The following is a 22,793-nucleotide window of genomic DNA, read 5'->3' on the forward strand; positions in this document are numbered from 1 at the left end:
TATGTTTTTTTTTTTTTTTTGGGAATAACCAGTACTTCATTCATTAAAAAAATAAAAGTACAGACACACAGCTGCATGAAAACATAAGGTTCACACCGAACCAAGGAGCGGAAAGCGACCAAACTGTCATACATGCAATAGACAGGGTCATCTTAAGTAAGGACTGGGTCAAGCTCAATATACCCTTAGAAATAACGCTGCAACAAATACAACATCAAATAAGCACCGGCACCTACATAAGGGAACAAAATACACGCCTCAAAGGCGGACACATAACATGCCTCAAGGGTGGACAGACAACACGCCTCAAGGGCGGACACAAAAATCGTTTGGTTGTCGCAGTGGTAACATCAAAAGTGCGGAGGAGGGTCAAACCTGCCATCCGGCTTTGCCGTAAAGACGTTCAAGCTTGCCGTAGAAAGACTTGTATCCAGATTTGGAGTTTCTCGGCGGTGTTCACCAACGATCGCTGCAACCAAAGAAATTTTGATCTTATGTTGGAACCCCACATATTGACGGCTATTTTCATGTGATGTACTATATTCATTTCTGCATGGAACATAGATACATAGATCCCTTTCCTCCAAATGTTATTTCATAGAGAGGACCCTCACCTAATATTCTTAACTGTCCTTCATGCAACATTAATGGGGTCCCCTAATAAAGATTTGCCACTTGTCTACTTAGAATTATTTTGAAAAAGCAAAGATCTTATGAAAGGAATGTGTCAATGAAAGCTTATGTAAGGGTATCAAAATAATTATTTAGATAGCATGGATGTTGATGCTTACATGTGACCCTACCCTTAGAGTTAGGTGCCATATGTGAAATTTCGTTAGTTCTATGATAATATATATAGAAACCATGTGACTAGACAATAATATGTTTTTCCTTTTCATGTTTATCTATTATACATGAACCCTAACGTGGATTTTGTAGATGCACGGATATGTATATAGTTAATAAACTAATGCAAATGCATATTCTATCTAATTAAAATCATACACAAAAAACAAAACAAGTACTAATAGAAAAGAAAAGTAATGCAAGTTTATCAGAACGGTAAGGGTTGTTTGATTACAAAATTGGAAAACAAGGGACACAAATATTATAGGTCCACAAATCCAAGTAAAGTCTATTCATTTTTATATAGGAACGTAGACGTAGCTTAGTCATCACCACAAGAATTCAACAATTAATAATTTATTATTATTATTATTATTCCTAAGTTGGATAGCCTTCCTTAAACCCTAACAAGAAAAATCCTTATAACAAGTTGGGTTAATTGTAGAATTGAACCAAAATTTCAAATCCAAAATTTTCTTTTGGAATTGATACCTTATTATATTAAGAGGCAAAGAATGTTGTATGTATACCATTGAAAAGAGTTAAATTTATGATCGTTTCACTCATAAGTATTGGTCATTGCCCATTGAGCAACCCTAAATAGTACATAGGGAGAGGATTTAAAACTCAACAATTTTAATACAAAACTTATATCTGCTAAGTAAGGCTTATTAAACCTTTTGATGAAGGATCTCAAGGTAGTGGATCCTCCTCCCTAGGGAGAGCTATGCTCGGAGTAGCTCCACATAACACAATAGAGCAAGATTTTACCTTTGAGACATGATAAGCAAGTCTTAAAGATGGGACCACACCTATTATGTGTTGTGGAGGTGTCCTCCCTTTCTTTTCCCTAGGGCAGGTGATCTAAACTCTTTTCGCAAGCCCAAGTCCCAACCCATGGTAGAAAATTTCTTTGGAGTGAGGATAAATTATACACAATAATCATCGTTACTAAGTAAAAAGAAGATCTTGCTTTGAGATTAGATACTTGTCAATAATCCAGTATGGGTGGAGGATCCGGACTCAAGGGTGATGTGCCTCACGAGGAGTCACTTGAAAGCCCTCATTATTCACAAATTTTTTTTGCCAATTTACATCAAATGCCTGGTTTAACCATCAGGTCAGGACAGACTTGAATATTGTGCATTAAATGCGCAATGCTTGCTACCAACGGTTGAGATCAAAATTTCGATCGAGATTTTAATCTCAATCGTTGACAGCATAATACTAAACGTTTAATGCACAACATTGAAGTTGAACCCATTAGGTCAAACATACATATAGGAATAGCAGAGAAAGTGAAGATCCATATTTATCCATTTAAATTACTATATTTCCGGAACAAAGGTAATACTTAAAAGATAATCACCATCTTACCCCCAAAAGAAGAGTCAAAAGACTATAAAACTACAGCTATGTGGGACTTCATGAAGCCCATAAAACCCGGATAAGGAGGAAAGTGAAAAAGACTAAAGAAAAGCAAGGGTGGGTGGGGAGAGAAAATAATACTATTTTTATGTATAACAGAGATGTGGTGGGGAAGGGGAAGGGATTGGCCGATTGGGTAAGTAAAAGGGCCGAAACAGAGTGGGAGAAATGGGCGGTGAGTGTTGGCTTATTGCTGGGCTGGGCTTCAGTAATTCAAGCGCTGCTGTCCATGGTCAAAGTCAAATTATTCCTAAACTAATTGCTTCTCTGCACAGTAACGAATCTATCATTCACTTCCTCACGTTCCTCTCTTCTCTTTTGCTTAATTTTTTAACGGGTTTGCTGAGTTATGATGATTCACTCGATATGCTCCAAAGCCACAAACTTGGAATGTTTTCAGAGTTCCAAGTGCAATCTGCCTTATCTGATGCTGGCTTCAACTGGTAGTGACTGAAATAAACAAAAACATATACCCACAGGAAGACAGAAACCACCAATTGTATACGTAGTCTTCACTGTTGGTTATGATTTCATATTATCTATTTTAACTTCTCTGCCAGAGATTGCTGTTTGGTTGCGTAACATCTCAATCTATATATCCATGAAAAGGTCAATCATGGTGTGCATGAGAATTTTAAAGAGGTGATCACATTTTACATGTTCTCATGTAGAGTTGTGGGAATAAGGTTTCATCAAATAATATATGAATCAATTCAACTCTAACAGAAAAGTCGATGGAAGTTAAAATACAATAAAATAATTTGAATATTTTAAAACATTTGGTAAAGGATAAGTGAAAGTTTAGATTTTTTGAGGAATCAGATATGAAAATTTGATTAAGAAAGTTTTAGTAATGAAAATTATCAGTGTCACCGGCTGATCAGTTTTTCTTTGGTAGAACACCATCTGAGTTTTTTTTTTTTTTTGGTAAACAGAAAACTCATGATTTATTTAATTTATCAATCAAAACTCCAATTGCTTACAACATTGAGCCTCAGTTAATTTTTAAAGAAAGAAGACAGGAAAAGAGTGAAAAAATAAATATTTGTATGCGAGTAAAAATCATGATGATGTAATAGTAAAAGGAGAGGTAGGGTTGCAGATGATAGAAGAAGATAAAGATGAGTCAAGTGTATGATTTTTCTGTTTTTTAGAAAAGTTTAACTTGCTTACATGAGTCCCCTATTGATTTTCTAACTTTTGCTATCAATTTTTGATACGAACGCCAAATCACTTGCAAACAGAACGGACCAACCTAGTCTAAGTCGAGGCCGCCTCCAACAATGGAGCAAGTGATGGGAACAACTAAGAAAGAAGATTGGTGGCAGTCTCTTGTAAGTAAGGTAATTAATCGTTAGCTACCTTTACCTTTTGAGCTCAGTGGTATTTATAACATTATTTGATGACTTTAATGTTGTCGGATCCTTTTGGGAATTGTTTCATACAAACCATTTGATATTCCATGGAGTTACATTCCAAGTTCATTTGGTAAGTGCCTCTAGATTAAATCTAGAGGAGATAACAGAAGGATTAACAATACACATAGGAGGCAAATCATTCCAAACTCTACTTAACTGAAGAGCCCTAGCCCCTTTGGCAAGAAAATCAGCATGATGATTTCTAGATCGATTCACAAAAACAAAACGGACAAAATCAAAGCAACTGCCCTTTTAATTTCTTGAACCAGCCCACAACTAACCGATCTCAATGTGGAGTTTGGCCATTTAAGGCCTTAATGGCGGAGGCAACGAGTGAAGTAACTCGATATCCAATCAAGGTTGCAAAACGCTCCCTAATGCTTCGCTCCATCCGCTGGAAAACCAAAACAAAAAGATGCTTTTGCCCAAATCAAGCGGTGCTCCATATAGTGCGACTTCTCCCGCCATTTGAGAGGGTCGATCCCACGATGCATCCGTAAAAACTTTGAAGGGACCGACGACTATCGTCTTCATCCAAATCGTTTGCATAACCGAAAATAGGGGCACCACACCGCTCTTGGCCGCTCATTTTCCGAGCCATGAATTTCATTTAATAATCTGTACATCCAATTAATAGACGGGTAGAGAATGATTTTTCCCATGAAATAACATTTCATTTCGGTCATTCCATATCACCCAACATAAAATCTGCAAATAGTAAAAACAATATCCGTTGATTACACCCATGGATTTGTAGTCCAAAATCTAACCAATCATGCATACTTTTCCCACAAATTCGTGAATCATCCGTGGGGGGAAGCTCTCCGGTGCTTTTGCATGGTCACAATGAAATAAAACATGCATTACACTTTCACCTGGGATGTGCATACAAGCATATTGGCGTCAGCTACTATTTCTTTCAAATAAGGCTTGTTGTTTAGTTACCTAGTTTGGTTTGACCAATATGAGCCTGTTAATTTGTATCCCTTGGTATAACACGAATAGTAGGAATTATCATTGATATATATATATATATATATATATATATATATATATATATATATATATATATATATATATTTATTTTATATATATATAAGTATTTTTTTTTTTTTTTTTTTGTTACAAAACGGGGTCAAAAGACCCAAAAAACAAAACAAATCAAACTAGAACACAACTCTTGAGACAATCCTCTCTAAGGAAGTCTGTCATTTCCTGTGGGGGATCATTGAAAAAGACCAGATCATCTCTTCCAATTAGCCGCCTCTTAGACAACCAATCAGCAGCCTTGTTATTTTGACGCCTCACATGACTAAATCTAACATGGCCTCGAGGAGCATATAGGCTTCGAATTTCAGCAACTAATCTTCCCATCGATCCTTGCTCGTTAACTTTTGGTTCTAGTAACCTTATGGCCTTCAGCGAGTCTGATTCTTTTTGGAGTGGCCATGCTCCCATATCCAACGCTACCTTTACCCCTTCTTTGATTGCGCGCAGTTCCGCCTCTACTACATGGCATAGAGGAATCTTGATAGCAAATCCTCCTTTGAACAGGCCTTCTTGATCCAGAATCACCCCACCTAATTGAGTGTAGCCTTCCTTCACTTTCACAGCAGCATCCGTGTTGCACTTAAACCATCCTCTTATAGGGCATGTCCACCCTAAAACTTCTAATTCTTTACTTGGATCAAGAACTAGGCTTCGGCATGTTGTCCAAGCTTCTTTATTGGCTCAATAAAATTTTTCGATAATGAGCATACCATTCCCTGGTCTGGAAAAATCTACCTCATGGATATCTCGATTTTGCCATCCCCAAAGAAATTGTAGGGTACACACAAATCGCTTAGGCCAATCGTTGCTCCATTTGGCAACAAACCCACAGATATTGGCATAGATCCATTCCTGCTTTTCGCACCTAAAAAACCATATTTGATTTCGTGGTTTAACCATACGTTTCCAAATGCTTCTTGCAAAGCAACAATCCCTAAATACATGTAATACATCTTCCACCTTTGTCATGCAAAGATTGCATTTATCATTATCTTGAAGATGCAAGTGGCGCTTTCTAGCATTAGTCATCAACCTATTCTTTCCAAGAAGTATTCCAAAAATTTTCATCGAATATTTCCATATCTACAGCTGGTTCATTCTTTATCAATGTCTCATATGCAGAGTGTATCGAAAAAATATCTTCAGTGGATTGGATCCAAGACATCACATCAGATCCATTGTTACTAGAGGGAAGTGGATGACATTAATTTTAGGAGTAACTAAGAGGGTATAATTGATAAATTAGATAACTCAGTATGGATGACATTAATTTTAGGAGTAACTAAAAGGGTGGCACTAAAAATTATCTTTTTTTTTTTTTTTTTTTTTTTACAGAATCCATTAAAGTCAATAAAAGAAATAAAAGATGATAAATTTCCTTTTTTAAATCAAAATTTTTTTGGTAAAGTCTTTTTTAAAATCGATTTTCTTATGGTAAAGTAAAGATTCCAAATAAAGTTTTGACTTAATATTCACACATTGCATGATGGTCCGACCAAATCTCACTGGTTTATTTATTAGGGTTCAAAGACGGTTTGTATTGTTCCGTCGGTTGTTCGGGTCAATAAAGAATTATCAATTCACTTGGGCTTTAATTAATGGCTTTGAGTTTCTAGCCCAGCCCATGAACGTAAATTGTTGTTTAATTTTTTTTAATATGGACTTTGGGCTTTGGGCTTTGGCCCATTTCTCTTAACTCCTGTATCTGCTGCTGCTGCGCTCCCCCAGACCATCGGCAAATATCCTCTTCGTCGAATTGTATAATTTTTTCCATTTTTCTTTTTTACTTCTTCCTCCCAAACGAACCTCCGACCCTAGCCGCCGTCAGTGATCCCTCTTCATCTTCTCTATCTCCGGTGACCAATTCCACCCGCCACCGGTGACCAACTCCACTCGGCAAACTTTGTTGCAGCGGTTCATCTCTTCTCCAACTTCTTCGTCTCGGCTCTTCCTTGTGGTGGGTCTGCGTGAAGCAGAGTCCTCTGCCATACACAACTGCAACAACTTATACGCACCTATGGAACTCTATTCGAATTCTTAAAATCCACCCTATCTGCTTGCTTTTATGGAAATTTCTGATGAATATTGTTGTTACTAAAGCAATGGTAGCTTCATCTGGCAAATGTTGACCCCTAATATTCCTGTTCCTCTGCACGAGAACCTGGTAAGGTGGTTCTGAAGTCTAGAATGCAGAAGGTATGTAATCCCCTCCTTTCTCAATTTCTTTTTATTCCCCCTGAGAAACAAGACATTTTTAAACTGATATATGATCCCCTTCTACTCCTGCTAAACTTCCTTTGGGGTTTCGATTGATATGTTTTCAAATTTTCGATCTTTTGCCAAAGTCCAATAGAGAATGACCGAATTATTGAAGGAAAAAAATTATAATGTTGCATTCCTTTTTTATCTTTTATAATCCTTTTTAAAATTCAGAGATATGAATGCAAGAGTTCAATTGCATGTTGTTTTTCTGGTCTTTAATGGTGGTGATGCTAAAGCAAATGACTCTGGTGGAAGCAAGAGAAGCTTACAAAGGAGAAGACAATTAACTAGGTGACACAGTGGAGGTACTTTTACTCTTAGTGAAGATCAACAAGTATCCAATTTGCCTAGAATGTAATACCTTGAGCATGGTTACCCAAAAAAAAACCTTGAGCATGACTGCTCAACTACTAGCAATGAAATAATGGAGAAATTTATTAAAAGGGAAACTAATTAGAGAAAAAGAAAGTGTGACGATCCTATATAAACTGTTCGTCTTCGTTTGGGTGTCAATGCATGCATAGCCAAATTAGCTTGCCAAATGGCTTATGGTGTATCCATGTAGCATTAAAGCCAGAATTAATTGAAGAAAAGGTCCAGATATAATTGATAGATGGGATTGATTTCCTTCTCTCAGACTATGTACCAAAATGGCTCTAGATAAAAGAGCAAAGGGCAATCCAGTGCCAGAGGCTTCTGCAGATATATGTTTCCCAATTTATTTGTAGCAGTATAAATGCTTGGTAGTTTATTTGATTTTTGACATTCCTGAGCATAATATATATTTTTATTTTTTTCCATGATATGCATGCCCACAACAACAGTATTAAACATGAATTTCCATAATCCATTGCTCCTCCTTAACACTTTCTTCTTTCTTCTTCTTCTTCTTCTTCTTCTTCCCTCCCTACCCCCCCCCCCTTCAAAAAAAAAAAAGGTCCAGCCTTATGATCTGTCTCTGTATCTGTATCTTATGCTCTTGTGTTGTACCAAGTTTAAACTCTTGACAGGAAGCTTTCATGGTTACATGCAGGGAGAGGGTATTTTTCATGGTGAACAGGAGCTGTAGGTATTCATAAGTTATAACTGTAACTAAGACTACAAGAAGAACAAGACACCTTAAAGTTTGAAAAGAAAAAGATGCTGGGGCTATTTACTTCAGTGGCAATGTGCAAATCTCACCAGATCAAGACTTCCATTTACAATCCTTTATTTTCCCTGCTCTTCTTACATAGACCAGTACTTTGGAAAGCGAGGTATCTTTCTTTTAATTTTTCACTATTTCTACTTTCATGTTAATGCTCTATTCGTGTTATTTATTAGAAATTTACATTGTTTACCACTTTTAACTGATGTCCTTAGGGCCTGTTTGGTTACTTGAGTCTGGAGATTTCAAAAATCTAGAGATTTTAAATTTATGGAGTCATGGTTCATAAAATTAACTGTTTGGTTAGCCTGAATCTTTGCAATGAAATCTGTAGATTCATTCTGAAAAAAATATCTATGGAGTCATAGTTCAAATGTTTAGTGCTTTTATAGTAGGGGTGAAATTTAGATTTCTATAGATTCACGTTTTTAGTGTAAAAATGTGAATCCCTAGAGATTTCAAATCTTTGGATTCATGTAACCAAACAGACCCTTAGGCATTGTTTGGTTACAGGGGGATTAAAGGGAATGGAAGTGAAATTTTAATACATAAAAAGAAAACTTCATAATCATTACCCCTTGTCATTGTATAAGCTATTTAAATCTCATATTATATTTAGAAATAACATATTTTACATGTTACTTTTACTTACTTGGCAAAATCAAAAGGAATTGCATGCAAAGTGAAACTTGTTAATCAAATATAGAATGACATGGGGTTAGTTATATATAGTCACATACAGTAATGATTGCAAATGATTACATAGGTTTCCTTTTTAAGTATGAAAATATCACTTCCTTTCCCCTTAGTTCCCTTGCAACCAAAGGAAGCCTTAATAGTTAAAGTGATATTTTTGGATTTTTATTATGAACTAAGTTCTATAACCTCTACATTTTTTGTGGATAAGTTCTTCACATATTGCTGAATTTTGTTGGCTATTTTTCATTGAGGAAACTTATTTCCTTGGGATATTTTTTTCCTGTGGTCTTGGACATGTACCTCTAACAGTGTTTGTGAGACTCAATCTGATTTTTCTTTTTGATCGAAGAAAAAAAAATCCTTGTGACCTCATGTTCATAGAACGTGGTCATGAGATGTTACAAATTTTATGTGACTTTGCATCTCCTTTTGTTGTTTGTCTTGCTTCATAATTAACTGTTTGCCTTTTTGTTATTTCTTGGTGTGTTTCTCCCTTTCTCAATGATTACTTAAGAGCATGAACACTTACTTTGTCTCATGGTTGTCAACACAGCAAGGCAACCAAAGCGGTTGGGGTTCCACCTAGGTGGCAATAAGGCGACCAAAATGGTTGGGTCAAAATTTTTCAATACAACTACATTTAAACTAATAAATTTCTATTATAAGCTAAACAAATATTCAAAAATCATAATTATGAAAAAAATTCCAAAAGCAAAAACATAAGTTCATCTAATCAAGCATCAAAACAATATAGTGATCCATAAGGTGGAGCAAAGTCTTATTATAATGCCTTCTTTTTTCTTTATATAAGGAGTTTTCAGTCCACCCCCTGAGTTAATGTAGATTTCCATAAGGTGGGGTCTAATTGATAAATTGGATAAAACAAGAGGTGGCAATAATTTTAGGGGGGCATTATTTCACCCTACATTTTTAAAATAAGCAAATAATTTTTGAATCCGAATTGGGATTGATATGTCCATTTTTTACCACTTTGTTTACCAAACACGATAAATTAATAGATCAAATTATTCCAGTTTCCAAATCATTATCCATTTATGATTCATTGATTCTCGGTTCCGAAATGACTAACTATTAAATTCGTATATGGCTTTGTAGAATAAAATTTGATTTAAAAAAAGAAAAAATATTGTTATATACAAAATGTAAAAAAACAATTGATTTGGCGTCTAGTCGCACAAGGTGACAAAGTGGTAGCAAGTAGGCGAAAAAGCGGCTGAAAAACTGCACATAAACAAAGTAGTGGCAAATAAGGCGGTTGAAATACCGCCTAGGCCGGACACTTTGAAAACCATGTTCTGTCTTGCTCTTCCCCTCTTATCTATCTATCTATATATCTATTATCTATATTTTGTGTTTGTGTGTGTGTGTGTGTGTGTGTGTGTGTGTGTGTGTATAGGCATACACAGTGCTCATGTTCTGTCACCCTTGATGAAATATATATGATTCTTTGGTACCTTTTTCCTCTCACATTATTTTGATAGCAAGTATGGATGGAGAGTATCTCATGGCATAGTAGCTCCTATGATATTTTGTGCAAGGTCTTCAATCAGAGTCCTGGTCTTGTCTCATATTTTGGAACCAGAAGCTGTCACCTCACGAGATGTTTCTGGAGTCTCTCAATTCAGCGCTGTAACATGGTCACTGATGTACCAAGTTCTATCAAGGATTTGGAAACTGGAACATCCATTGATGGTAATGCTACTCCAAAGGTGAAGAGGAAAAAGTTAAAAGGAAAAAGGGCAGTTGTTAGGTGGCTCAAATTCTTCAGGTATAAAAAGAAGAAGGAGTATGCACGGATGACAGCGGAGGAAAAAATATTGTATAAATTGGGGAAGGTGAGTTCCTTGTGCTATTTTCCGTTTCATATTTTTTCGTAACAGGAAACTCAAGATACTTAAACTACAGGTTCTCTTTTGTCACTGTAATTCATGCAGCTCAATTTCAATGATACGGGCTTGTCATTGGGTAGATCCTGCAATAATTACTTTTGGTTAAAAGAATTTCTTAGAAATGGTTCATAGATCTGATTTTTTCAATCCTTGTGAAGAATCTTTGACAAACAACTGTGTAATCAATATAAAACTGAAGGGAGGAATCAAAACTAGCAAACCTATTGAAGTAGCTGAAAAAGAGAAATCCTACGTGAATGTATATAGTACTAGCTAGAGGTCTTAAGGTGTAAATGATAGCAGTCCTGAGATCTGAGTTTAGCTCTAACAGAAGGGTATCTGGATAATAGACCTTGCGGTTTCATTTGATCCGTGGGTTTCATGCCCAAGATTATTGGCTATTAGTGTGTGGGCATCCCTACATGTTGATTGCGTGTTTGTTTGATCACATCTATTTATTTATGTTGTGTTTATTTGGACAAATGAAAATTTTGTCACAACGGCTCAGTCTTACCTAAACTAAATGGGGTCAGTTAAGTTTGAAAATTTTGATGAAGCTTAAAGACTAAGCTGCTGATTAGGCTAAATAATCATCTGATCTTTTACCAAAACAAACATTGGAGTTGAACTTTTATCGATCACTCGGAGATAAAACATGTTGCATATGTTAAAAAGCCATATTTCTCATTGAGAAACGTCTATACAGTCTCTAATTTATTGCTCTCCTACTCTTCATGTAACAGGCTCAAAAGAAGGAGGCTAGAGTTGTAGAAGCTCTGAAGAAGATTGAACCCGCAGAGTCGTTAGAAGCAACTCATGATCCAGAAATCTTGACACCAGAGGAACACTTCTTCTTCTTAAAGATGGGACTCAAGAACAAGAATTATGTGCCAATTGGTAGGCGTGGAATCTTCCAAGGTGTAATCCTGAACATGCATCTACATTGGAAAAAGCACCAGACAGTAAAGGTGGTTGTGAAAAACTTCAGTCCTGAGGAAGTCAAGGAGATTGCAGCAGAGCTAGCAAGATTGAGTGGAGGGATTGTTCTTGACATTCATGAAGAATATACAATTATCATGTACAGAGGGAAGAACTATTCTCAACCACCAACAGAGATAATGTCACCCAAGATCACTCTTTCCCGTAAGAAGGTATTGTTTACCTTCCTGTCTTTGCAAGTGTTGTTGTTTTGTCTTATAACTGGTATTTAGTTCTTGCTATTATTATCATCAAGTGTGTCAGTCATACATGGGTGAAAATTATGACATTTATCTTCCATCTAGGGGAAATTGTGATTCATGTCTCCTGTTAGAAACTTTGAGCAATGAAAATTACATATTGAATAACTGGAAATTTTATACAATGGAGATGTTGAAATCATGATTGTGTTGCAATATTCATTTAAGAAATTTATTAGGAAATAAAAATCAGGTCTTATGGTATATTTAACTGAATTTTCTGCAACGAAATGTAGTCCTTTTATTTTTTTCTTTAAACTTTTTTTTTTATTTGAAATGCCGGGGTTGTTTTTGGTGATATGAAATGCCGGGGTTAGCTGTCAGATATATTGTGTTTCAGTATTCTGAACAGTGAGTCCTTGAAATTTTTGTCAAGTAAAAGTCTGTGACATGGGAGGTGAATCTGATGATCCTTGGTTGTTTGGTAGTACTTGTAAACATATTCATTTAACCCAAGTAGTATTGTAAAGTGAATAGTCAAAGCTAAGTTGACTCAGAAACAAAAACGAAAAGAAGTTGGACACATTGAGAGGGATTGTGTTGTTATTGGAAGAGTACCTTGTAATGATATTTCTAACTGACGTCTCTGTAGGTATATTTAGAGCATGTGATCTTTTGCTGACCTGATTTAGTCGGGACAAGGCGTCTTGTTGAATTTTTTTGGGAAATTACTTGATTAGCTAGTTTTAAGTTTTCATTTACAAAAGTAACCACTCAAAGTTTCACTTAACAAAACTAGCTAAAACTGAGTTTGGGTTTACAAAACTAGCCAAAATAGTGATTTTTCATCAATTTGGACATTTTTACCCCTAAAATTAATCATACCATTATGGGGGTAAAAATGTCCAAAGAGAATGAAAAATTAGTGATTTTCCCCTTTTGAACAAAATAGTGATTTTCCATTTTCAATCTGGTTAGTTTTAGGGGTTAAAAATGTCAAAGGAATGAAAAATCACTATTTTGGCTAGTTTTGTAAATCCAAACTTAATTTTAGCTAGTTTTGTTTAGTGGAACATTGAGTGGTTACTTTTGTAAATGAAAACTTAAAACTAGCTAATCAAGTAATTTTCCCAAATTTCTTTTGTCCGGTGCTCTGTAGTCAGATAGAAAAAGGCTTTTCAAATTGTTCTGAAAGTGATCTACATGTCATTCTCAATTACTATCATTGTCTCACACTGTGTTTGAAAATGTGAAATGACAGAATTCTACAACCCACTGAAACAAATAGTGCTATATGAAGAGGCCAAGAAAGTGGGGTTATGTCTGAAACGACCACCATTGTTCTCTCTCATTCAAAACACCACAAGAATCACATCGACATGAATGCGAGCACAAACATACACTTTTATATGCATTTACCACCTTTTTTCTGTTTTAATGTGCAGGCTCTAGATAAGTCCAAAAACAGGGATGCCCTTCGAGCTGTACGGAAGCACATCCCAAGGCTTGAAGAGGAGCTTGAGTTGCTTCAAGCTAAAGCGAAAATGGAGCATGAAAATAAAACTGACCCTGGGAAGAAAGTCCAGGAGACACCAGGTGACAGCAACAAGAACTCTGGCCTATATGACCAGCAGTTGGAGCATTCACCTAAGTTGGAAGAGATACTGTCTGAACACAATGAGTCTCCAACTGAATCTGGTATTGATTCAGAATCAGAAGATTTGTCCGATATCTTTGAGACAGATTCTGATGAGGATGTGGACCAAAAGGCAGAACGATCACTTTATCTAGATGAATTTGACAAGTTTCCGACGAAGAAAAACCAGGAGGAGCCAGAAGATTTTGAGGATCACCTGCGTCAGATTTCCGCCGACTCGAGGAAGAAAGATGTGGAACTACCAGACCTCGATGAGGTTGATAGGATGTTCCTGCGAGCAGGATCACTGTTAAAAAAGAAGTGGAGATGAGGCTATGTATCATATTTAAATATGTGATTATTAGTTTTGAAAACTTGTACTCATTTGAGCTATCCTGTGATTATAGAGTCCATGGTGTCGATTTCCTCAGCCTCTTACAGTTGGCAATAGTGGCCTAGTTTGCTATATTCTGGAATACATAGTTGGATTGGAAGGACTATAACCCATCTTTTAGGTTGTTGCACCTGAGGCTTTCTTGGTTTTTTAATATATAATATAATGCAGTAGAAGTTGGTCATTTTACATTTGCCCAAAAGGGGAAAAAATGGATAGTTGAGAACAAGAGCTCATACAAGCACATCTGCCTAATATAATTGCAGAAACCAAGAATTGAATAAAGGCCACTCAATCGATACCAACTTGGACGGAAAATCTGCCACACAATGACTGCTTTGGTGAGCTTAAATATAGCATGCCAATACCGCCAGACTTATCATAGGTGGTGTGATCCCGACCCATTATGATATAGATTTGGTTTAAAGCAACACCTCAGCAAGATTCAGAGCAACGACATTTTGTAGCGAACACTTGGAACCTGAAACAATCCCGACCCATTATGATATAGATTTGGTTTAGACTCTACAGCTTTCACATTGAGTTTTACAATATCAATCTTGTTCCTAGATTGCCAATAGTAGTAGAAGTGATGGTATCTACCAAGCAACCAGTTGGTTCAAGATTCACAAGCTGATCTTCCTCTTAAGCTGTGCCTCTCGGTTGTAGTGACATCTCCCAGACCAAGATGCCGACGACTGGTAGACGGGGCTTGTCCAGTTATTAAGATCAAGAACCGTTCTAACAAATTGGATTGATCAGGATCATCATGCTAATCAGGATTTTGAATCAATACAAGGTTTCTGTGCCATAACTAAGGCACAGGGAACTAAAAGTGATTGACAGACAAGAAACTATTTCATGTTCACTGAGTGGAGCTGTACAATGATGGCACTAATCTACCCAAAAAAACAAAAAAACCCTGCAAATATGTATTCTAGGGTTTATTGACTATAGTGTGATTCTTCCTGGTCATGAGACTCAAGTTTATTAATAACATCGACTATGTCCCGAACCTTGTCAGAGATGTAGTCTGTGTGCTGCTCAATTTCCCCCAAGATCAAGTTTAGATATTCCTTATACACTGCACATTGCTTATTTGCACGATGCAGCTTGTTTGATAGATCTCGAATTTTCTTTGTATCTTCCTGTAAAACAACCAAAAGCATGCACTGGAATTAGTATAAAATGATTGTTCCGAGTGTATTTAACTTTTGTTCGGTAAAGCAGAGCATCAAGAAGATGAATTTAGATGACAGATTTGCATCAAGAGGAATTAAGACAGAGACCAAGACTACTATTTTAATAGAGGGTTACAATGTCAATATCTGAATGGCTCCATCATAAAATTTAATGATGTTTCATAGAAAGGAAAGAGAAAACAAACAGATTCAAATATTCAATCCATGGCTTCAAAAGATATATGGACCCAAAAGTTAACTTTCAAACATGACAGTGCAGTCCTCTCCCACAGCAACAATGCGAAAAGAACAGAATAGGCAAAATCTATGTGTAATGAACTGTGAACCTGTTTTGGAGATAAAAGTTGTCTTTCTTGCCATGTGACAGGTCAGAATGAATGTGGATGGATCTTATATCATTAACCCCACAACCATCTGACCCAGCTAAATATCAGTGAGGAACAAGGACTAAATGGTTAAAAAGTGAAAATGCCAGTCCATTGCAATGAGAAACCATGTCATTATTATTAACTTCTTGAATCGTTGGATTCAATGAGATATGCTTTGTGTGGCATTTGACAATTAGGATGGTCCGAGTTCATTGCTGATGTGGCAAATTATGATGGAGTTTAACTATTATTTTCATATCAATATGAATATAACAACAACAATAAGCCTTGTCCTAATTAAATGGCGTCAGCTACATGGATCTTGCCTTCCAATCAGTTCTGTTTGAGGCCATGCTAGATACAAGGCCTAAGCTATGCATATCCTTTCTCACCACTTCTCTTAAGGTTATCCTAGGTCTACCCCTAGCTCTTCTAGTTTCTTCAATATGGATTATATCACTCTCTGTACAGGGGCATTTATAGGTTTCCGTTGAACATGGCCGTGCCATCTCAACAACTTTCCAGTAGCTTATCACTTATGGGAGCAACTCCCAAATTAACTCTAACATGATCATTCCTTATCCTTCCTTTGCCACTCATATACCTTAGCATCCTCATTTCTGCTACACTAAGTTTATCTATATGATCTTTTTGACAGCCCAAGACTCTGCACCGTACATCATAAATGGTCAAACGATGGTCCTATAGAATTTTCCTTTAAGCTTTAATGGAATACGTTGATCACAGAAGACCCCAGACGCACCTCTCCACTTCATCCACCCAAACTTAATATTTGGGAAACACCATCCTCAATATCACCTCTTTTATTTATGATTGAACCTAGGTACCTAAAAGAATCACTCTAAGGAATCTCCTTATCGTTAAGTTTCACCACCTCATCGTCTGCCCGATCATGACTAAAGTTACAAACTAAATACTCTGTCTTCGTTCTACTTAATTTAAAGCCTCTTGATTCAAAAACTTCTCTCCATGATTCTAACTAGGTATCAATCCCCACTTAAGTCTCATCTATCAATACAATATCATCAGCAAAAAGCATACACCAAGGGACATTGTCTTGAATGTCTTTGTTAATTCATCAATTACAAGTACAAATAAATATGGGCTTAAAGTTGATCATTGATGTAGCCCAACTATAATTGGAAATTCATTACTTTGTCCCCTCACTATTCTTACATTTGTCACTGAACCATCATACATATCCTTAATTATGTCTACATATTTACTTGCAACACTTCTTTTCTATAATACTTGCCAAATTAATGCTCTAGGAACTCTATCATAAGCTTTTTCTAGGTCTATAAATACCATATGAAGGTTTTTCCTACACTCTCTATACCTTTCCATAAGTCTCCTAATTAGGTAAATAGCTCTGTTGTAGATCTTTCAAACATAAATCCAAACTGGTTCTCCGTAATTGTGGTTAAGTGTCTCAAACGGGTTTCAATTACTCTTTCCCATAATTTCATAGTATGGCTCATCAATTTAATGCCCCTAACATTATTACAGCTTTGAATATCTCCTTGATTTTTATAAATTGGAACTACAATGCTTTTCCTCCTTTCATCTAGCATTTTTCCTATGCTCATAATCTTATTAAACAAAAAAGTCAACCAAACTTGCCCACGGGTTCCTAAGCTCTTCCATACTTCTATTGGGATTTCATCAGGACTTTGTGTCTTGCCTAGTTTCATCCTCATTAGTGCTTCTTTTACTTTAGGCATCGAAATTCTCTGCATATATGTTTGAAAATTGGTGCCTTGGTGAATGGTGTAATCATCCAAATCAGAGGTACTTAAAGCATGCTCGTTTAGTAGACTAGAGAAATAGATTTTCCATCTTTTCTTAATGTCCTCATCATATACTAGTACTTTACCCTTTCCATTTTTAATACATCTAACATGGTCAAGATCTCTACTCTTTTTATCCCTTATTTTAGCTTATCTTATAAATAGATTTTGCCCCTTTCTTCGTGCCCAACTTATTGTATAACTCTTCATACTTCTGCTCCCTTACTTTTCCTACAATTTTCTTAGCTTCATTTCTAGCCAACCTGTACCTTTGAAGATCCTCAACATCTTTAGTTCTTTGCCATGTCTTAAAATTAGCTTTCTTATTCCTAATGGCACTTTGAACCTCACTATCCCACCACCAAGTCTCTCTATAAAAATTGAGTTTTCCTTTTGATTCACGTAAGACATCTTTAGCCACCTTCTTGATACACAAAGTCAGAAATCCCACTTTCCTTGTTTGACTACTTCATTTAGCAAAGGATTTCAAGCACTCCTTTCAAGTTCCACCATCTTATCCTGGGATAATTAACCTTGAGTCTTTTATGAGTTTTTAGGGTTAGACACCTACCCAAGACAACAAGTCTATGTTGTGCAGTTAAGTTTCCCCCTGGTATCACCTTGCAATCCTTGCACAACAATCTATCAGTCCTTCTAGTTAGAAAGAAATCTATTTGGCTTCTATGATGTCCACTTTTGAAGGTAATTAAATGTTCATCCCCTTTTTTAAGTAAGTATTTACAATAGATGGATCAAAAGCAACAACAAAATCTAAAATTGAAATCCCTTCTTCATTCCTCTCTCCAAAACCATATCCTCCATGTATACTCTCAAAGCTCACTTTGATCTTTTCCAATATGTCCATTTAGATCATCTTCTATGACAATCTTTTCTCCTTGACAAATTCCTTGCATTAATCCATCAATATTTTTCCAAAATTCTAATTGTAGACTTTTATCCAGTACTACTTGAGGTGCATAAGCACAAATTATATTTACAATCTATTTCTCCATTACAAGCTTGATATCAATAATCCTATCACCCACTCTTTTAACATCCACCGCATCATTCTTAAAATCTTTATCCACTATTATACATACCCCATTTTTATTAGTTTTATCTCTAGTATACCAGAGTTTAAAATCATCCAACTCTTTAGCTTTTTTACCCTTCCATCTAGTCTCTAGAATGCAAACTATATTAATTCTTCTTTTCCTCATAACATCTATCAATCCTAATCTCTTACCTGTTAAAGATCCTATGTTGCAAAATGTCAATCTATTGTAGAGTTTTGATATCAATATGAATATCATAACTCTAAAATGGAAGGGTAAGAAAACATGTCAAAATTTAAAGCCTGCTCTTTCTGTCATGGTACCTCAGTAAACAGTTGTTCGAATTCTTGGTCCAGTAGAATCAATTTAACACCACTTTAGAAATCAGAATCCTATCAACAGAATTTAGAGGCTTTACTAAAACTAGTGGATTGATCATTAATATTAATCTTATAATCTACAAGTCTGATCAGCCAAACGACAGCAGTACTAGGTCTATCTAGGGTTTTCTAATACTCATCTTCCAAACCCCAAAAACTGGTCTTAATCGAATGGAAGGATGGGGAGAAAGCAAGATCATCAAAGCAGTAACCAGGTACCAGAAATAATAAGTTGATCTTCACATCAGCCCAATAACCTATAAACAACAGCCATTCAATATAGGGAATGTGAATAACACATCTAAAGACCATGGTAATTGATCCAGCATGGCTTGAGATGGAACTCCAATCTCATGGTTTTCTTTTAGCCCATACCCTGGATTTAATTAAATTTGTGGAACCAGCCTATCTTGACTCACTTTTGGCCTAACTGACCTATTTGGGGAAATTCACAGCTAAATGTTTACTTATTTTTTTGGAGAGAACAACATTGCTTGTGATCAAGATTGAAGATGTTGGTGAAAGGAATTACCATTGGTAACTCTTCATGCAACAGTAACATGATCAGTGACAATGGGAGAATATTCTCCAGATCTTGTGGGCTTCAAGGCCAATTCACAAGGAGGTAATAAAGCAGGAGATGATGTTTTGTAAGAGAAATTTTAGTATATATCTGGAAACTAAATCCTAGTTCCAATCTCCTATTTAAGCTGTTAAAATAAAAGATTGCAAGTTAATCCCCAAAATAAATCAGTTCCTAATATCCTACTAGCTAAGGACCCAGTTCATTTTCTTCTGGGTACGCACAGGTGGGCTTGAGTTGGTCCAAGGCAGCGCACCCACATAACTTGGATTGCACTGAAATTGAAGAGTGTTACGGATAAAATGCCCAACTGCCAGTTCAGCCCGGTACACTCAGCGAATCAACATCTAGACCATAAGGAGCCCATAAGCGCAATCTGAGCCATTGAACCAATCAGAAACATCCAACGGTATAAGTCAGTGATGGGCCGGCATAACCAGACAACACGTGCTCGAAGATGTATGGACAGTTAAGTATGGAAGAAAGAGGTACAACACTATGACATAGCTTATCACTCCCATTTTTCTTTTCTCTTTCACTCTCTACAATATTGGAAGCCAGAGTTTTTCCTTGTTCTCTACTCTCTAGCCTACCTTGACTGTCAGAGGCAGCTCGCTGATCATTCCGATTGGCTTGAATCTAACGGAGGTCCCGAGACTTTGCAGGTGAATTGGAAGCGAGCAAAAGCCAATCAAAGTATTATGGTCCGATCCAACCAAGCAGATACAGTGAGAGTTAAGTGAGCAAACCCTAACGGGAGAATCGACACCAAAGAAAAGGATATAGATCAGCGAGAACTATCAACAACGGATATGTTGCTTCCCTATTGCGCGAACTGCACTACTACCCCCCCACCCACCCCAAAAAAAAAAAAAGAGGTCCGATATAAGAACACAAGTCATTTACACATGAAGTTGCTCATCTAGCACCTTTATTCCACTCCAAAGAAAAATTGCTCATTGCAATAATCATGGTGATAATTTTGTATATTTCTGCTGTGGCATTATGAGAACCTTAACTCAGCAGCCTCTGTAGTCTGTAGGAGTACTGAAAATGTGGATGTAACCCCCTTGATAGGTTTTATCCCTTAACACCAATATCATACTATAATATAGATCATCCATTTCATAACTTCTCTAACTTCTTATTTTGTAATTACAACTGTTCTTGGTTTACTGTTGATCCTTCATCTAATAGAATTAAGTTGTGAAAAAAAATAAAGCCTAAAAAAAACAATGAATCAGGCACCTTCTAACATAAATTTATCAGTTTCCATTTAAAAAAATCAACCAAAAGGTGAGAGAAAAGCACCATCATGAGGTTAGCGCAGCAGAGTGAACTTAGCTTCCAGCAAAAAAATGTAAATAATTATAACCATTGACCAAAAAGATAAGAGGAACTCACCATTGACCGATTCAGAAGATAACCACGCCGAACCTTGGAAGAAACAATCAGGGGGTGATTATGGACCTTTTCATGCTTTGAAACAATCCATTTCCCATTTTTTTCTCTCCTCACATTGATCATTGCTTTGCAACCTTCCCTGGTGACTGCCTCCGGCTTCTTGACATTCCCCTTACTAAAACCCTCTCTGTTACAAACAAACCGCCGTCCTATGATGGTACGATCAACCTTTGAACGGCTGTATGAGCCAACACGAGTGATAAAACCAATACGGTGAGCATATTCATCATAGAAAGCCTTGGCAGCAACTTCTGATTCAAACTGCATACCCTCATACGGTTCTAGACCATCATCTCCACTGTAAGTACTTAACTCCATTCTTTCATGTTGCTCCAAAATTCCTCCATCTTCATCCACATGAGGCTCCACTTTATGAGAACTTTCTACTATTTCTCTATTAGGAATAACAAACCTTTCCATTTCATCAATCCGCATTCCTTCAGGTTGCTCCAAAACCTCACCAGCATGAGGTTCCAGTAGCTGATAACTTACCACTATTTCTCTACTAGGAATAGCATACTTTCCCATTTCATCAGCAGCAGCAGCAGCAAGAGAGGCATTTTCCACTGCCAAAGTAAAATCAGGAGATATCATATAGCTAAAACGTTCCAACAATCTCTCAATTAAAACAAACTAATAAAACCCCTATCTCCAAAACCCCGCAAAAAAATCAATAAAATAACAGAGAAGGGAAAAGCCCAGAAAAGCAGAAGCAGTAAGGGCTAACAAATAGGGAGAGTGACGAAGGCAATGCCTGAAAATAACACTAGAACTTCTATGCATGTACTACAAGCAAACTCCAGTTCTCAGACACGATATGTACTTGATAACAGAAAAACAGTAACATTTCAAAAAACAATTCTCATCAAGGCGGGGAAAGAAACCCACAAAAGATAAAGGCTCATACTATGATTTCTACTTCTCTTAAAAGCATTCGTCTACAACTTTAGAGCAAATAAATATGTACTACAAAACTTGGGGGGATAAGAAATCTATTTATTTCAGCGAATTCTACAGATGGAAACTACGACAAGAGACTGTGCGGATCCTCGTTGGAATCTCCAAACATGCACCTCCGCTTGATTTCGGCATTGTTTCCACAAAAGTTCGAACAAAACGAAGAATTGCACGCAAGAAAATATTGCGCAGTTGGCTTTTATTCATCTAAAGCTATGCACACAGTAAAAGGAGCAATGACGAAACTTACTCTTAAGAGAGAGACAATCGAGTGAAACCGAGAGAAAGTGGATCTCCGTATAGGGTTTGGTGGAGAGAGAGAGTTTGTGAGAGAAATGTAAGAAAATAATGTAACATTCTTTCAGGCCTCGCGTTGCTTTTATTATTGGGTGACTCTTCAGTCTTCAACTTTGCTGCGTTTGTTTGCAAAGCTGGGTGGAAAAAATATATATAAGTGAGCCATGTCACCATGTGTATAATGGGGGTGAGGAAAAGGAAGAAAGAAAAAAAAAGCATGTGGAAAAATATTAATTGTACATCTTATATTTTATTTTTTCACAAAATTTTACATATTTTGTAGGATTTTGAAAAGGCTTAGGCCTTGGGATGGAAAAATTGGGTTGCCACTTCACAATAAACTTTTCCATCCCAAACAACCAAACAATGTACACTTTTAGAATTTAAAGTAAAGTAACAAAAGTTTTTTTTTTCAATAATTTTGACCTTTATTTCAGCAAATAAATGCAGTTCTAGTGAACTTGATAAGCATTTTACCGTTAAATTGGTATCTATTGGTATATACTGAAGCTTTACTCAACATATTGAATCAAGCTTCATTCTGACAATCTGACCCATGATCTGAAATAGTGGATCAACTTCGCAGTTCAAGAAGTAGTTTTACATATAATTTAAATAAAAAGCTAGGCTTTATTGTCGAGAAAATTCAAATTTGTAACTTTATGTATGAGACAATGGTCTTTTGCCAGCTAAACAACCTGCAAGGTT

General features: G+C 36.4%; 2 protein-coding genes across 5 annotated transcripts; one reads left to right on the forward strand and one right to left on the reverse strand.

Moving 5' to 3' along the window:
* Positions 1-6,494: 6,494 nt before the first annotated feature.
* On the forward strand, positions 6,495-14,245 carry LOH1 (RNA-binding CRS1 / YhbY (CRM) domain protein). 2 transcript variants are annotated; one of them, XM_089161345.1, is made up of 6 exons: positions 6,495-6,938; positions 7,176-7,309; positions 8,038-8,260; positions 10,388-10,706; positions 11,504-11,911; positions 13,384-14,245. In XM_089161345.1, the coding sequence occupies exons 3-6, from the start codon at positions 8,145-8,147 to the stop codon at positions 13,903-13,905; spliced, it is 1,365 nt and encodes a 454-aa protein (XP_089017471.1). In that variant the 5' UTR covers positions 6,495-6,938; positions 7,176-7,309; positions 8,038-8,144; the 3' UTR covers positions 13,906-14,245. The 2 variants fall into 2 exon arrangements, with proteins under 2 accessions (XP_089017471.1, XP_089017470.1); XM_089161344.1 differs by lacking the exon at positions 7,176-7,309.
* Positions 14,246-14,405: 160 nt separating this feature from the next.
* LOC149009581 (protein FAR1-RELATED SEQUENCE 1-like) lies at positions 14,406-22,017 on the reverse strand. 3 transcript variants are annotated; one of them, XM_089161347.1, is made up of 3 exons: positions 21,905-22,017; positions 20,772-21,397; positions 14,406-15,116 (listed from the first exon to the last, which is right to left on the reverse strand). In XM_089161347.1, exons 1-3 carry the CDS (start codon positions 21,993-21,995, stop codon positions 14,913-14,915), a joined length of 921 nt encoding a protein of 306 aa, XP_089017473.1. In that variant the 5' UTR covers positions 21,996-22,017; the 3' UTR covers positions 14,406-14,912. The 3 variants fall into 3 exon arrangements, with proteins under 3 accessions (XP_089017473.1, XP_089017472.1, XP_089017474.1); XM_089161346.1 differs by having other exon boundaries at positions 21,860-22,017; XM_089161348.1 differs by having other exon boundaries at positions 21,739-22,017.
* Between the last annotated feature and the right edge of the window lie 776 nt (positions 22,018-22,793).

The sequence above is a fragment of the Hakea prostrata genome, chromosome 7 (genome assembly GCF_041222555.1).
Source record: "Hakea prostrata isolate BN-2017 chromosome 7, UWA_Hpros_2, whole genome shotgun sequence".
In the NCBI taxonomy this organism is placed as follows: domain Eukaryota; kingdom Viridiplantae; phylum Streptophyta; class Magnoliopsida; order Proteales; family Proteaceae; genus Hakea; species Hakea prostrata.